Below are 17,626 nucleotides of genomic sequence, written 5' to 3' on the forward strand. Positions count from 1 at the left end.
GACTCCTCTGTTCAGGAGATTTCCCAGTAAGGATACTGAAGCAGGTTGCCCTTTCCTCCTCCAGGGGATCTTCCCAACCCAGGGATGGAACCCGTGTCTCCTGCACTGCAGGCAGGTTCCCTACCACTGTACCACCTGACATTACTTGGTTCTGTACTGGAGTTAAAAGATACAAATTTCACCATTTTATTCAACTTCTGTTGGTCGTGTGACTAAGGGCAAATCACATGATCTTTCTGAGCCCCATCCCTTCTCATGTGTAAGATGGGGGTAATACTTTGCTTCGTAGGATTAAATAAAGTATATTAGGCCACAGTTTATAGATATCTGGCTCAGTGGATGCTCAGAAAAGGTCATTCATGCCCTTGCAATTTGGGTTGGTAAAAAAAAAATCAGATTGTGGAAAATCTTGAAAGGCACAGAAGAGACTTGGTGTGTGAAGTTCAGAACATCAACATAGGAACAGACTCGGTGCAGGTTGGCTTTAGAAGCATCCCCTGGCAGCTGTGCAGGAAGAGACTAGAGGTGAGAAATACCTAGAAAATCAGTTGTTGTAGTTCCAGGATCAGGTGCTGACGAGGGCCTGGCCTGACATGGATATAGAAATCAGAGAACAAATCAAGGACTTCCCTGGTGGCTCAGCAGTAGAGAATCTGCCTGCTAATACAGGAGCTACGGATTTGATCCCTGGGCTGGGACGATTGCACATGCCGCAGAGCAGCTAAGCCCATGCACCGCAGCTGCCGAGTCTGTGCTCTAGAGCCCAGGAGCGGTGACTGCTGAAGTCCATGCACCCTAGCGCCCGTGCTCTGCAACAGGAGCAGCCACTGCAATGAGAAGCACACACGTGGCTGCTAGAGAGTAGCCTACACCCTCTGCAGCTAGAAAAAAATGCCTGAGTAGCAGTGAAGACCCAGCACAGCCAAAAATAAATAAATAAAATTGTTTTTTTAAAAAGGAGAACAAATCAGAGTTCAAAGGAATAGGTACTAGACTTGTCCAATGTTTAGTTTTATGGCTTCACTGAGAAGGAAGAATCAGTCACCCTCATATGAACCTGAGGCTCCTGGCCTGGGAGCTGGAAAAACAGTGGAAGCAGCGAGCAGTGCAGGGTAGTCTGGAAGCAAAGCTGAGTTAGGAAAGGACAGTCTGCTAAGCTTTGAACATACGACTCTCAAGACGATTTTGTGTTGTCTCTGGGTGGTTGGATAGTCTCTGGCATGGGGTCTCGTGAAAGGAACACAGGATTAGAAAGCTAAGAGATTGATTCTTTTTCAGGCTTACTCGCTAATTAGCTTTGTAGTCTTGGGAAATTTGGCAAATATTGAATGTAGTTATCTGAAAAATGAAGCTAACACCTGCCCTGTCAGCTTTACAGGATTGTTTGGCCGATCAAATAAGAAAGTATGTGAAAACACTGTGTAATTGCAAACTCGTATGCGTGCATGTGTGCTAAGTCACTTTAGTGGTATCCAGCTCTTTGTGATCCTTTGGACTGTAGACCACTAGGCCCCTCTGTCCGTGGGATTCTCCAGGCAAGAATACTTGGGTGGGTTGCCATTTCCTTCTCCAGGGGATCTTCTCAACCCAAGGACTGAACCCATGTCTCTATGTCTCCTGCATTGGCAGGTGGGTTCTTTACCACTAGTGCCACCTGGGAAGCCCTCTAACTTTTATACTGTAATTGTAATATAGTAATGTTATTTCTTTTCTTAGTTCAAACTAAAATAAAATATTTGGTTATAGGGCTAGAGAAGAGAAGGGGGAAAATGCCAGACTTCTTAGAAGTTTGTGTTTGGAACTAAGTCAGAAGTATCAGAAATCTGAATTGTTGTTCAGTCGCTCAGTCATGTCGGACTCTCTCTGACCCCATGGACTGCAGCACACCAGGCTTCTCTATCCTCTGCCGTCTCCCAGAGCTTGCTCAAACTCACACCCATTGAGTTGGTGATGCCATCCAACCATGTCGTCCTCTGTTGTCCCCTTTTCCTCCTGCCTTCAATCCTTCCTAGCATCAAGGTCTTTTCTAATGAGTTGGCTTTTCATATCAGTTGGGCACAGTATTGGAACTTCAGCTTCAGTATCAGTCCTTCCAGTGAATATTCAGGATTGATTTCCTTTAGGATTGACTGGTTTGATCTCCTTGCAGTCCCTGAGTGCATGTGCCTGAAAACCTCTAAAGACTATGGGATGTTATCTGGAAGCTGATCTTGTGTATGACAGTTACAAGAACCAAAAACACAGATTGCATGATGTCAAATGCTGGTGTTTAATTTGCTTTCAAGTTGGAAGTTTGGAGAACTGTTGAATTCTACCTGTATACTTGCCCCATGTGTGTTTACAGAATTTAGAACATACTTTCTTGTGTCTGTGAGGTACATATTTTTGTCAAGGGTCAGATTAGGGTAAGGTTCAATTCTTAAGCTATATATGATTTCTAACCTTTATGAGCATTATCAGTATGATATGCTGGTTAGGAACACGGACTCTGAGACCAGACTGTCTGTTGGGAGCGTTAAATGGTGTCCTGTTTGTAGAGCTCTTAGAGTGGCTCCTGGCATGTACTAAACTCTCTTTTAAGTGTTAGTGGTGGTTATTATGAAATGGTTAGTTGCTGTTTTAGCAGTGACCAAGCAATAAAGAACAGAGTTGACCAAAAGGTTCATGTGGGTTTTTCCATACAATGTAATGGAAAACATCAAATGAACTTTTGGGCCAACCCAATACGTGAACAAAAGAAGCAAATCCTCTCAGAACTTAACATCTGAGGAAAGTGGCAGTGGCATGATGGCAAAAATCTTGGGCTTCAGAGTCAGAGATGCCTACATGCAAATCCTAATTCAGCCTCCTTGGCGTTGGGGTTTAAGCAAGCCCCCGAAGAACGCCTCTGCAGCTCGCTTTCTTTATCTGTGAGCCAGGAGTCACTCCACCTTGAAGAGTTGTTTTGAGGATTAAGTGAGATATGTAAAAAGTGCTTGGCCCAGAGTAGATGCTAAGGAAGTGGGAGTGCTCTCTCACATCCTGTGGCTGCCCCCCTCCCCCTCACCTCACTCCAGTATAGAGCAGTAAAGGCAGTTTGATTTTCTGTAAGCTCTCATATTCATTCGTTTGCAAGTTAAGAACTGGTAACATTCATTCCACTTGCAAACATCAGAATCAACAGCTGTTTTATTGGCTACACCTTGGAAAATGTTGTCCGCTTTTATTTCCTTCTTCCCTTCACTGTTTTGGCTTACTTGCTTTATCATTTTTCTACTAGAACCACGATGGTGAACATTACCAGTAAATCACGGAATTGAACTGGGCTCTAGTCTCCGAATCCACTTCCCTGCATTCTGCCCTCTACAGTTAGCTCATCAGACTTGACACAGTAGTGAAATCCTCTCAGCCTTAGAGCTTTTTAGAAGAGGTGTTTACAGGATTTTCAAAATTATATCTGGGCAGTCCATTAATCTCCTGTCTCAGGATGTGGACCTGTCAAACCTATGACAGAGCAGAGTGGTCTTAAAGCATTTCCTAACAGATGCTCATCCATACTGTAACATTGTCACACGGTGTGGGCAATTCCAGACACCTTCTAGAGAAGGCACAGTAACTGTAAGTAAAGCAGTGACCTGGCCAACAGTGTGCAGCAGGATTAGCTGCAATATGGCCTTAAAATACTCGTGCTCTATATATGGAATCTAGAAAGATGGTACTCATGAACCTACCTGCAGGGCAGCAGTGGAGATGCAGACAGAGAGCAGACTTGTGGGCATGGAGGGTAGGGGTCAAGGCAAGGGTGAGACGAATGGAGATAGTAGCATGGAAATATATCCACTACCATATATAAAATACACGGCCAGTGGGAATTTGCTGTATGACTCAGGGAGCTCATGTGACACCCGAGAGGGGTGGGATGGGCTGGGAAGTGGGAGGGTGGTTAAATGGGGGGGGACATATGCATACCTATGGCTGAATCAAGTTAGTGTATGACAGAAACTAACACAATATTGTAAAGCAGTTATCCTTCAACTAAAAATAAATAACAAATACATATAGAACTGGAAAAAAAATACTCATGCCCTAGGCCTCACCCCAGATTTACTGAATCAGGGTCATCGGTATATAGATCTTGACATGTGCCTTTTGTAAAAGTAAAGATGATTCTATTATCTGTATCACTGATTAAAAACAACTAGACCAGGTTCGATGCACGATACTGGATGCTTGGGGCTGGTGCACTGGGACGACCCAGAGGGAGGGTATGGGGAGGGAGGAGGGTTCAGGATGGGGAACACATGTATACCTGTGGCGGATTCATTTCGATATTTGGCAAAACCAATACAATATTGTAAAGTTTAAAAATAAAATAAAATTAAAAAAATAAAATAGGAAAAAAAAATAAAAACAACTAGATACTGGCGAGAGCATGGGAACTAGCTGTCCCCTCACACTGTTGGTATGAGTATAAATTGATATGGTACAGCCTATAATAAACTGTTCTATAGAACAGTTGTACAGTATCATCGGAATTTCAGACCTGTCCTAGAGAAATATATATACGCATAAAGATACAGTTTCAAGAAAGTTTTCTGTAAGCCCATTTATAATATCCAAGAGTTGTGAGCAACTGAGTGGTTTTCATGGTTAAATATGGTAGATTCCACAGTTGTTTACAGTGTGACCACAGCCACTTAGAGAGTAAAGGATGTATGAGAATGATCTGTACATGGCTGATGTAGAAAGATAGCTAGGATTTATTTTAAGTTGAATAAGCAAGTCACAGATTAAACTATTTTAAACATTTTGTGTGTAAATATATAGAGAAAGATCTAGAAGAATACCCACTAAAGTATTTACAGTGGTTACACATGACTTATTCGGCCTTTTAAATTTTGTATTTAAAATATTTGCGATAAGATTTTATTATTTTTGTAATAACAGAACCACTGGACAAAACATGAATGATCCAAGGAAAACTCCCATGGAACTTAATTTGTATGCGTCAAGACACTGCTGATTTTGCAATTACCAGTTTTAACTGAGACTTATAATCTCTAACTTGGGAAACAAAGGAATGTCAAAACTATTTTGCATGTTTGCAAAGAGGACAAAATTTTTGTTACTCAAGTTATTATGACAGTCATTGAGTTTCAAACAGATAAGCATTACAATAAAAAGTGTTTGTTCTGTGTCAGAATCACATTGCTGCTTGTTTTAAAAACAGTGTTTGTGCAGATCTGGATATGAAAATGGGCTTCAGAATATTTTATTTTAATCCTTTGCTATTGATTAGCCATCTAGCCTTTGAGGTTATTAACTAACACTTTTTGATCTTTCTTTTAAAACTTTAGGCCCGATGAGAGAAAGGGAAAGTTAAGGATGCTGGAGCAGAACAATGGATTTCTCTTTCTCTTTCATGCAAGGGATCATGGGAAACACAATTCAGCAACCACCTCAACTCATTGACTCCGCCAACATCCGCCAGGAGGATGCCTTTGATAACAACAGTGACATTGTTGAAGATGGTGGCCAGACACCATATGAAGCTACCTTGCAGCAAGGCTTTCAGTACCCACCCACAACAGAAGATCTTCCTCCACTCACGAATGGCTACCCACCGTCCATCAGCATGTACGAAACTCAAACCAAATACCAGTCGTATAACCAGTATCCCAACGGGTCCGCCAACGGCTTTGGTGCAGTTAGAAACTTTAGCCCCAGTGACTATTACCATTCAGAAATTCCAAACACACGACCCCATGAAATTCTGGAAAAGCCTTCTCCTCCACAGCCACCACCACCTCCTTCGGTACCACAGACTGTGATTCCAAAGAAGACTGGCTCACCTGAAATTAAACTAAAAATAACCAAAACTATCCAGAATGGCAGGGAATTGTTTGAGTCTTCCCTTTGTGGAGACCTTTTAAATGAAGTCCAGGCAAGTGAGCACACAAAGTCAAAGCATGAAAGCAGAAAAGAAAAGAGGAAAAAGAGCAACAAGCATGACTCATCTAGATCTGAAGAGCGCAAGTCACACAAAATCCCCAAATTAGAACCAGAAGAACAAAATGTAAGTTGAAACATCTTTTTGAAAATTTTTGTAATATTTTCACATTTACTGGAAGTCCAAGAGATCTTTTTCCAGTTTTATCTCTTCAAATGTAAATATTTCTGATAACTTATTTCTTCTGATCTCTGGCAAGGAGCTTGGGTTATGATGACAGGTGGTAAGTAAATATTTGTTGAGTAAATGAATGGACATCATCAGAGTAAAGAAATATTTTAAAAACATGTGACACTAAAAGTCTTGCCTCCGATGTCTTTGTTTAGCAGTCTCACTTAATCTTGCTTGTAATAAACTGGCTTCTGAAGATGAAGAGGAAAGTCAGTGAGAATATGGTTAATGAAATTGGTTTCCCATTGTTCCAGAACTTCAGCTTTTTTTTTGGTCTGGTTGCACCAGGTTTTCCTGGCTGCTCGTGGACTTTCTCTAGTTGTGGCAAGCAGGGGCTAATCTTTGTTGCAGTGGGCAGGCTCCTCATTGCAGTGGCTTCTCTTGTTGCAGAGCACAGGGTCTAAGGCACTGGGGCTTCAGCTCCGTAGTTGCGGCTCCTGGCTCTAGAGTACGGGTTCAGTAGCTGTGGCTCATGGGCTCAGCTGTTCCACAGCATATGGGATCTTCCCCAACCAGGAATGGAACCCATGTCTCCTGCATTGGCAAGCAGATTCTTATCTACTGTGCCACCAAGGAACCTCCTGGACCAACGTTTGCCAGGAGAGCTTAGATTTACACTCATCACTAGTGTGTTTGCTGCAAAATAACCTGAGGTAAACAAAGGAACTCTTTATTAAAATCAGAGTTAGTATTCATCAGTTCAGTTCAGTCACTCAGTCGTGTCCATACATACTCATTAAAACTTCAGGTAGCATTTTATAAAAGTCATCCTTTGGTAGTAACTTAAGATGCGTGCTACTAATTTTTTTTTTAACATCTCTGAGGCTTCAGTTTTAATTTCCTTAATAACGAGGTATGTAACAAATCAATTCTAGCTTGAATGAAGAGTTTTTCATTAATATTCTAATGTACAAGTATGACTTGAAGATGTCCCCAGACCTATTTGGGAAGAAATGAATGCTTTTCTATCTGGTATGCAAGTTAATTTGTTATCTTCTATTCAAAGAAATGTTTACATCTTACCAACTCATCTTTTCCTTAGTAGCTGAGTTCCACTTCTTTATGCAGATCAACATGATCTTTCACTGGAGTAAAAGGTCACACTTGTCCTAGGCTCTCACAAGTGTCAGTGTGATAAGTCAATATGTTTTTCTCATTTTCTATTGTTTATCTTATTCAGTTAACAAATATCCACTGAGTACCTAATGTGTGCTAGACACTTTTCTAAGAATTGAAAGTTGGCCAGCAAGTGAAAAGTAAAGATGCCTACTTCCTAGTAAGAGGAGCCAGAAAATACATACACACACACACACACACACACACACACACACACACACGTGTGCGTGTGTGCATGTAAACGTGTCTAGGTTCAGATAGTGATAAGTGCTATGAAGAAAATAAAACTGAGTGATGAGATAAAGAGAAATTGTGGACACTAGCAGTTCTGCCATCTTAGTTCTGTAGCTGTAAAATGACACTGAAGCTAAGTGGTTTATGAAATGCCTTTAAATTTCTTAAGTCATTTATTAAATGCACTCCCCCTCCCCACACAGATCTTAGCTCGTGTAGTATCTTACACTGCTTATTAAGTGAATGAATCAGTGAAAGGAGAGGAGTTAACTTTTTCCCCTCCAAATACATCCACTGTAGTATTTCTTTCACGGACCTGCAGTGAAAAGACATGCGAAGCCCTGGTGACCGTTGAGATCACGAAAATGCATAAAACCTGAATTTGGTTCTAGCTGAGGTTCTAAGAACCATCTTGCTGGCCCGACTTTCTTTTGCTGTAAAGAATCTGGCAAATAGGAGACTATCCAATTTTACTTACTAGGCTAGACTTCTTGCCTCATTGATAAAAATATTAAAATGTACAGTTTAAAATATATCTCACAATAGAAATAGGGCTGGAAGCAGTTAGAGGCAAGAGAAGATAGCCTATTCATTTTTCATATCCACTCTGCTTTATTGGAATCCAGGAAATAGTTCAGTGCAATGATATGTCTAGTAGTCACTTTTCAGTGAGACTTTAAAGCCGATTCTGTCTTTGTTGGTTGTCTGCTATGTCTGACCGTTTATATCACTTAAACTTTCAGTTAATGGTTATATCCAGGAATTAGAATGGTTAGATGTGATTTAAGAGTTTTAGTTCATTTTCTTTTTTTTAATCATGTAGAAGAAGGAAATGGCAACCCACTCCAGTGTTCTTGCCTGGAGAATCCCAGGGACAGCAGAGCCTGGTGGGCTGCCGTCTATGGGGTTACACAGAGTCGGACATGACTGAAGTGACTTAGCAGCAGGGGCATAATTTAATATTTCATTATTTAGGATCTTACAGTCTCTTGGGGTAAAGGAATGTCAGTTTGTTTGAAGATATAGACGTGGTAAGTGGCATTGATTGCTTTAAATGTTACCAAGACCATTGCCTTAAAGTTGAGCTTTGGGGGAAAATCTAGGGTTGTTTTTTTTTCCCTTGTTTTTCTCCCCTCACCCACCACATTTTCTTTCAAAGAAATGTAGTGAAGAGCTAAGCTCTTGTTAGTTGAATTTGATTAATTAGACTTTTATGGCACACACGGGGCAGGTCTAAGCTTATGGGAAGGTGCCATAAAAGTGATGCTGCGCTCTGACAGTAGAACATTGAAGCTGGTGTCCCAGGACCCTGCTTGTTGTTAGGGCTGTGCCTCTGCTAAGCCGTGCAGACAGGGATGTGCATGCATCAGCCTGTTTTTTTTGTAACCGTGTATGGTTTTGTAGGGGTTTCCTTGAACAACGTTCCTTTTGCTTCCTTGAGGATGGTTGATTTAAGTGTTTTAACTTTTGCTACCCTTGTGACTCCTGGCTGTCGCTAGAGGTCCACACCCTTGGTGTCCAGCATTACAGAGGGCTCGGAAGGGAAAGAGAAGCCCACGGAAGTGTCTGCAGACACCACTGGACAGCTCCCCTTCCCCTTCACCCGAGGGAAGCCCAGTGAGAGCTGGTGCCTGGAATGACTATCCTCAAGCTGGGTTCATTGATAACTACATCTAGGTGTACAGATGTATATTTCTTCCTTAAAAGCTCACTCATATGTTCTTTTTTGAGACAGATAAAGCAAACAAAGTCTCATCTAAAAACAAGATTCCACTCACTCCTATTTTCTTTCCTTTTTTCTTAGTATTCTCTCTCCGAGTATTTCCTCCCAATTCTGAGCTATCTTTCCTTCTAAAGAGCGGCTGTTCTGTGGAGCAACCTAAGTACATCTTTCCAACAATGAAGATGTGTGTCCAAACAGCTCAGCAGCAGGAGACCTGCTATCACTACTGAAATTGTGTATTTTGTAAAGCTGCTTTAGCTGCTTTCTCTCCCACCAAATTAGAAACATGTGGAAATGTTTCTGCACTTCTTCCTACTTGGCAGGTGTAATGCCTCAGGCATGTGAGCGTAGGCTCTGTTTAAACACTGGCTTCCACCAGCCCTCGGTGGGCTTATCCACTAAGGCCAGGCCCAGTAACTCTCAGCTTGCCGTTTTCACATATAAAAAGCCAGACAGCTTCTTTGGCCCCATTAGCACCAAGTTAGAGGTTATATCTCGTTCTCCAGCCTCAAATTGTTAGATCTTAAAATCCTTAGAAACTGTTTATATGCATTACGAACTTACAGGTTATTCAGAAAGTAAAAGAAAAAAATGCATGAGCAGTTTACTGGCTGTACATTTTTCTTTCCACCTTCAATGATGACATAAGGTTTTGGTTCCTGTAGAGAATACGATTTTACTTAATGTTTGAAAACTCTTAAGGATTTGGAACTCTGCCGGATTTGATGTGTATTATTCATCCTGATAAATTTCTTTCTTGAATTTTAATAAAAATACTGGATATTTGTGTGTGTGTGTGTGTGTGTGTGTGTGTGTGTGGTTAGAACTGCGTGGCTTGCAGGATCTTCGTTCCCTGGCCGGGGATTGAACCCGGGTGTTGGCAGTGAAAGTCCCGAGCCCTAATCACTGCACCACCAGGGAATTCCCCCAGTTTTTTTGAAAGGAATATTTAGGGCAATAGAATTTTATTTTAGCTGCCATTAGCATATTTTTTTCTACCAGATTAAGAAATTTCCTATGATTCTTTACTGGAAAAAAAAGGTCTTTCCACGTGAAATCAGCTAAAAATGTAAAGAGATTGTATACCCATAAAAATCATTCACTTGAAATTAAGATAACTCTAAAGCTATGAAGAGTTCGCTCACTGTCATCTTTTTCTCTGATGCTTTCTCTTCCTAAAGCAGCACTGTTAGTACCAAAAAGGTATCTTCAGTCCCTGTTTGGTTTTAATCTCTTTTAAGCTTATCTATCTTTTGAACAGTCGAAGGAAAGTGGATTTTATACCCAGCAATATTTTATCTGTTGGCAGTTTCTGACTCCTTATTTTTCTTGACTCCTAAGCATTTGACTGCCATTGACCATTTCATCTTAAAAACTCCCCTTCTTAATTGATGTTTGTGGTAATATGTTATCTCTCTTTACCTTTCTTTTGAGCTCAAGTCTTAGATCTCCAAACGCCTCCTAGATATTTCTGCTTTGCTCACATGTTAGCACGTTTTGCAATGTATATTCACGTTCTATCATTGCAGCACCTTTATTTGACTTTTTTTTTCTTCTATTTTTATAGTTTGAAAGTTTAGAATAAATCTTCTTAGGCTTCTTTTTCTCCCTTGTCATTTCTTTCCTTTTAAAATGACTGTGTTTATAAAAAAAAAAACAAAAAAACTTAGTTCTTTGAATGATTTTAACTTTGTTTCAAGCCAGCCTGAAGGCAAGGCAGGCTTCCCTGATGGCTCAGTTGGTAAAGATTCCACCTGCAGTGCAAGAGACCCTGGGTTGGGAAGATCTCCTGGAGCAGGGAAAGGCTACCCACTCCGGTATTCTGGCCTGGAGAATTCCATGGACTGTATAGACCATGGGGTTGCAAAGAGTCGGACACAACTGAGCGACTTTCATTTAAAGGAAAGGCAAACAACCTGGAACCAACCAGGAAAATCAGGAAGAGATAAGACATTTGAATAATATAAAGATTTTGAAGGAAATCCTGTCTTTAATCCAGAAAGGGAGAAATGTTTATGAGTTTCAGATCAGCTCTTACAATAGTAGGATTCCATCATCTGGCAGAGATGAGTCACTCCTTATCTGTCTGGCCTCAGAGTTAAAGGTCCTTGCGAACGCTCCGACATCCCCAAGACTGAAGGCAGGGGAGGAGGAGGACTTGCTTTCCCAGCTACACACAGGCTTGCCCAGGTGGCCCTGTCCTCCTGCTGTAAGCTTGAGAATTCAGAAGCTGAGGTCAAGGCTTGCTCTATATCTCTGGACTGAAATGAAGCTGCTTATGCAAATGTGGACAGTATTTTTAAACTGCCTCGTCACACCAGTGACCGGGGGTGGAGGGGGGAATTCTCACTTGAACATAGGTTTCTGTCTCCTGCTCAGTGAGTGAGTCCTATCGGATTAGCCAGTCATAGCACCGCCACGGACGATCAGACAGAGTTCACGTAGTGCCGCCACCGCCTTCTTCCACGCGGGCTACTTCCAGTATTTTCAGTAGCCTCCTCATTAAACATCCCGCCTCCCCTCTCGCTCCTTTACAAGATATTCTCCACACAACAGCTAACAACGATCGTTTTAAAACAGAAATTGGCACGTGTTACTTCTCCCCCTAATCCTCCTCTGAGGCTTTCATTGCACTTGAGATAAAACCCTTGAACATGGCTCACAAGGCCCTGGTGAGGTCGCCTCCTCCCCTCCCGTTTTGTAACCTCTCTCCTCTTTGGGGCAGTTGTGGCTGCCGTAAGGGCTCCTTTGAAGTTCCTACCTTTGTTTAACCTCGGAGACTTCACACATGCTGCTATTCTCTGGAATGTTCTTTCCCCCACTTTTTTTACTGGACTACAACTCCTCTTCTTTTGGTTCAGATTATACTTTCTCAGAGAGGCTTTTCCTGATAGCTGCATGCCCATACACTGTTAACTTCTCTTCGTACATTGTATGAGTGTATGTTTGTGTTGAATTCCCAAATGGTTCAGCGGGTAAAGAATCTACCTGCAACGCAGAAGACACAGAAGACGAGGGTTCAATCCCTGGGTTGGGAAGATCCCCTGGAGAAGGGAATGGCAACCCACTCCAGTATTCTTGCCTGGAGAATCCCATGGACAGAGGAGCCTGGTGGGCTATAGTCCATGGGGTTGTAAAGAGTGAGACATGATTGAGTGACTAACCGTGCTTCATGTTTGTCTGTCTGTCTGTCCTACCCACCTGTGAGCTCTTTGAGGTCAGGCGTCACATCTGTATGTTTTGCCACTGCACACCAGCTTCTAGAACAGGCCAGGAACTCTGGGCGCTGTCCAGTGAACGACCGACACGTGGGGATTGGCATATGAGTCTCGCTTATCATTTCCTAACAATTTTCACAGTTTCTTTTACTTAATAAAACTTTGTTTTTATAGCGGTATCTTAAATGTCTTGAATGGAGAATAAGTAACTTCTAGAATTAGCCATAGTTTTTAAGTGAAATTAGACCTAAGTGAATGGTCTCTTAGACCTCTCTTTTTTTTAAGTCATCTACATTAAATTCTGTTCTTTGACAAGTAAGAAAAGTTTTTGAACATTTTAAATTACAAAAGCAATTGCTTTTTACAGAAAATGCAATATACAGGTATCTGTCTTTTCTCCTCATTTTCCTAATCTCCTTCCTCAAACATAACTACTCTATAATCAATTTATTGTACAATGTATCAAATATTTTTCAAGGCATGTCCAGGTTATTTTTTAAAATATTTTTTTAATTTTATTTTTTTGGCTGCACTGGGTCTTGGTTGCTCACGGGCTTTCCCCAGTTGCAGTGTGAGGGCTTCTCTTGTTGTAGAGCATGGGCTCTAGGCTCCTGGGCTTAGCTGTTCTGAATCACGTGGAGTGTTCCTGGACCAGGGATCAAGCCCGTGCCTCCTGCGCTTGGCAGGCAGATTCTTAACCACTGGACCACCAGGGAAGTCCTTACAGGCTGTTTTTAAATAACAGGACGATGTTGAGGGGTGTGGGTTACTGACTTGAGATCATGTTGCAGTCACCATCCCTGTGCCTAGATTTTCTCACTTTGTTTATTTCTATAGGACAGGTTCCTAAAATACAATTGTTAAACTAAAGAGTTTGTTTTGAGTTTTGCTCCCAAATTGCCTCCTCAAAGGTGTGTAGAAATCAACTTTTAAATAACGTATTTGTAGGTTTTTATGAATAGGAAAGTAATGTGATGTTATTGTAGGCAATTTGACAAATATAGAAAAGCACATCCAGAAAATCATGTAGTCTGTCTTCTGGTGGTATCCTTCTACTCTTTTTTTTCCTGTACACATAAAAATTATTTTTCCAGGATTGGAATCACATTATACAAACTGCTTTGCAGTTTATTGTTTACAAATAACATTATATTGTTATTTTTCTGTGTCACTTAAAAATTCGTATTAAAATTCTACTAACTAGTTGTATTACAGTTTATTTAGTTAACTCTGTACTTTTGGACATCCAGACTAATTCTAGTATTTGCTCTTGTAAAATCACCAATGTGATTGTCTTTGTATGTATGTTTGTGTGTATATATGTATATATCAGTGCTTTTTCAGTATACATTTTTAGAATGGATTTGCTGGGTCAGAGTCTGAAAATTTAAGGCTTTTCATACATATTACCAAATTGTTCTCTAGAAAAATTCCAAGTTACTTCTTACTAGCAATCTCAGAGTGCCCATTTTTCTGTCCTCTGATAGGTTAAAAAAAAATGAGACTCAACAGATTAAGAAATTAAGTTTTTAAAGAGATAGCATAAGAAGTAGGAGCATTGGCTGTGGTGTAGAGTGGACATGGGATGTTAAGACACAGTGTCATATGCTGTGGACGTTATACTCCTCACATTATTCAGTTAACATATGTGCCTGATTTCCTGTTTCGCTTTCTGTTTATATGTGTGTCACTGTTCTTTGGTTTGCTGCCATTTTATTCTTTTCACCCAGAGACCAAATGAGAGGGTTGACCCTGTATCAGAAAAACCAAGAGAAGACCCAGTGCTGAAAGAGGAGACCCCGGTGAGTGGCTTAGTGAATACTGTCTAACCAAACGTGGTATGAGAAGGTGGGTGCAGAGTGATTAAATCAGGACACACATAGCACCGATTATTACTTCAGGAATTTTACTGAAATACATCTTGGAGCTGGCTTAAGAGGCAGTTTTGTTTTTTTTTTAGGGAATTACTTTCTTTTAAAATCTATGACCATTTTTTCATACTTGTGAATTTTTGAGATGACTTATCAATAATTTGGCGATAGAAACCATCCATCCTAATTTTAATATTTGGGGTGGGGCTTATTAATTATTTTCCTCCTCTCTTCTTCCCTTTTGCTAGATATGGATAGCAGGCATCAGACAAAAGTATGAGTGAAGATAAATTTTCCATGGTTAGCATGTTTGATGTATTTTGTACATTTTTCTTTTTAAAAGTTTCTTTTCTACTGACAGTTTTTTATGACCTTTTCCTACAGGTTCAGCCGATGCTACCTTCTGTTCCAACAGCAGAGGCGTCCGCTGGTGTGAAGTTCCAGGTCGGCGATCTTGTTTGGTCTAAGGTGGGAACCTATCCTTGGTGGCCTTGCATGGTGTCCAGTGACCCCCAACTTGAGGTGCACACCAAAATTAACACAAGAGGTAAGAAGAGGCATGAATGGGTATTAAGTAAAAATGGGTATTGGGGCAAAAAAGTGACTCTTAAGGGTTATTATGAATATAAAAGTACATACATGATAATATACTCTGACACCACAAAAACACATATGTGTGTGTGCACTCGTGCTTAGTAGTGTCCAAGTCTGTGCGACCCCCGGACTGTAGCCCGCCAGGCTCCTCTGTCCGTGGGATTCTCCAGGCAAGAATACGGCAGTGGGTTGCCATTTCCTCCTCCAGGGGATCTTCCCGACCCAGGGATCAAAGCTATACCTCAATGCCAGTTTTTGATGAACTGTGTAATAACAACGGTTATCTTAACTGGCAGAGGCTCTACAGCTGACATAGTCCTTGTTTTCCCTTGAAACATCCTATGTTTGTTTTATAATTTCTCTCACATTTCTTTTTTAAAAACAAACAAACCTTAATCTGACTGTCCTCTGGTATGAATTCCAAAAGAAAGCAGACCTGTAAGTAATGAAACGCCTTATGTGAGCTTAAAGACATTTGGGCCAAGCTTTCTTTGAACATTTTTGTTTCATCTTTGATGCCTGTGGGTACTAATTTTTTACTCAAAGAGGTGCTTTTAATCCTGATAAATTTTGTGAGATGCTTTTTTCCTCCTTAACTCCCATTTTATTTTTGTGGTTTTTTGAGGTTTTGTTTATTTTTAATTAAAAACTTTCTTTTTACTCCATTTTCGAATCTGTAAATTTACTGAAACATCCCTAAATATTCAATGTGATAAATAAGTATACTTTGAATGGCATAGAATCCTACCTTAGGAATGTTAATAAATGTTAAGAAGATGTTTGACCAAAATCTATAGGGTAGATTCCTAGGAATGGACTTGCTTATTAGTAGCCAAAGGAAGGTTGGAGTTTGGAATTTATTTCTGGATATTTGCTTTGTGGAATCACTTGTCAGTCCCTTATTGCCCGTGACAAGTTTGCACCTATTTCTTTTTTTCTCATTTTAAACTTCCTATATTGGTGCCTGTTCACTGTTATGAGGCGGAAAAAGGTCCGACAAGTCAGATTTGTGATGAGATCTGCCATATTTGCAACTGTTGTGCTGCCCAGCAAGGGATCCAGCCAGATGCAGAAGACAATCATCTTGTCATTATGGTGCACTGATTAACGGTTGGGGAGACTGGAAGCATCAGTGGGGCAGAAGTTTAAAAAAAAGGAACATTACCTACTGTCCAGCACAGGGAGCTCTGCTCAGTGTCACGTGGCAGCCTGGGTGGGAGGGGAGTCTGGGGAGGATGGAGGCGTGGGCATGTGCGGCTGCGTCCCTTGCTGTGCACCTGAAACTACCACACAGTGTTAACCCAGGACAAAATTATGAAGTTTTTTAAAAAGTACATTGTTGAATGTCCACTTTTGTGCAAGGCACACTGTTGAACAGTTCTTTTGTAGGACTTCCCTGGCTGTCCAGTGGTTGAGACTCTACACTTCCAGTGCAAGGAGTGCAGGTTTGATCCCTGGTCAGGGAACTAAGAGCCCACATGCTGTGTGGCATGGCCAAAAAAAAACCAACAACACAAAAACAGCTCCTTTGTATGTGTTCTTAAGCAGCCCTTGTGGCATCAACACTGTGAAGCAGGGCCTAATATCATCTTGCTTCAGATCTGTAAATAGAGTCTCAAAGAAATCTTCCTCCATCACCTTCACTCTTAACCGCTAGTGTATAATAAGGGGAGAAAATAACTGAACCCCCTGCTCATGAGTTATAGAGGCTGAGGAAGGCAGTCCTAGTTCCTTCATTTATGTAGTAAGAGTGTTAGACTATTAATCTCTGAAGTGCCTTGCACTTTTAATAATCTGTGAATATCTTGAATGAGAGAAGACAGGGACAAGGATTTCCCAAAAGGGACAAGCCTTCTTAGATAAAACAGTGCGTGTCTGGGCCTCCAGAGCATTCTGAGATCCTGCATTACGTGAGAGCTGTGGTTCCTCAGTTCTCTCCCCTTAGAAAACCAGCCTTTTGGGATTATATAAAGAAATTTTGTTTTTTTCTGGGATACAAAGGAAGGTACAATTTATGCCTCATCTTGTATTTCAAAGGAAGTATTTGCATTCATTTTATGAATTAATCTGGTCTGGTCCTCAGTACTTTAGTGCTGGAAAAACTGAGTTTTGTTTGTACTATTGAGGAAACCAAAATCTGAGAATTTAGGTTTCAAAAATGTACCTTCTGATAATATCTTCAATTTTCTCTTTTCTGCAGTAGTTTTTGAAGTAATAGCCTTCCCAAGATACGTTTTACGTGCCGTAAAGTTCACCCTTTTAGAGCGTGCAATCTGGTGGTGTTTAGCACATTTACAGTTATGCGGCCATCACCATGACCCGATGGGCTTCCCTTGTGGCTCAGCTGGTAAAGAATCTGCCCGCAATGCAGGAGACCCCAGTTCAACTCCTGGGTCGGGAAGATCCACTGGAGAAAGGGATAGGCTACCTACTCCAGTATTCTTGGGCTTCCCTGGTGGCTCAGACAGTAAAGCATCTGCCTGCAATGAGGGAGAAAGGGAGGATCCCCTGGAGGAAGGCATGGCAACCCACTCCAGTATTCTGGCCTGGAGAATTCCGTGGACTATTCCTTGGGGTCGCAAAGAATTGGAAGTGACTGAGTGACTTTCACTTTCACCACAATCTAATCTGAAAACTTTTTTTCATCAACCCAAAAAAGAAGTCCCGTATCTATCAGCAGTCACTCCTCATCCCCCACTTTCACCCCCCA

The 17,626-nt window shown here is 41.1% G+C and overlaps 1 protein-coding gene across 8 annotated transcripts in view; it reads left to right on the forward strand.

Moving 5' to 3' along the window:
- The first annotated feature begins 4,358 nt into the window (after window positions 1-4,358).
- WHSC1L1 (Wolf-Hirschhorn syndrome candidate 1-like 1) overlaps window positions 4,359-17,626 on the forward strand; it is a 69,992-nt gene continuing 56,724 nt past the window's right edge. For 6 of the 8 annotated variants that reach the window (XR_825158.1, XR_825159.1, XR_825160.1 and 3 more), the window contains exons 1-3: window positions 4,359-6,055; window positions 14,182-14,253; window positions 14,707-14,869. Coding sequence is in view for 5 of the 8 variants with exons in the window: in XM_010838767.1 (XP_010837069.1) it covers window positions 5,381-6,055; window positions 14,182-14,253; window positions 14,707-14,869 (910 nt within the window). In the remaining 3 variants the exon portion in view is untranslated. The remainder of the gene's footprint in view (window positions 6,056-14,181; window positions 14,254-14,706; window positions 14,870-17,626) is intronic. The other 2 variants (XM_010838771.1, XM_010838769.1) reach the window with 2 other exon arrangements.

Source organism: Bison bison, unplaced genomic scaffold, assembly GCF_000754665.1.
Source record: "Bison bison bison isolate TAMUID 2011002044 unplaced genomic scaffold, Bison_UMD1.0 scf7180017864105, whole genome shotgun sequence".
Classification (NCBI taxonomy): domain Eukaryota; kingdom Metazoa; phylum Chordata; class Mammalia; order Artiodactyla; family Bovidae; genus Bison; species Bison bison.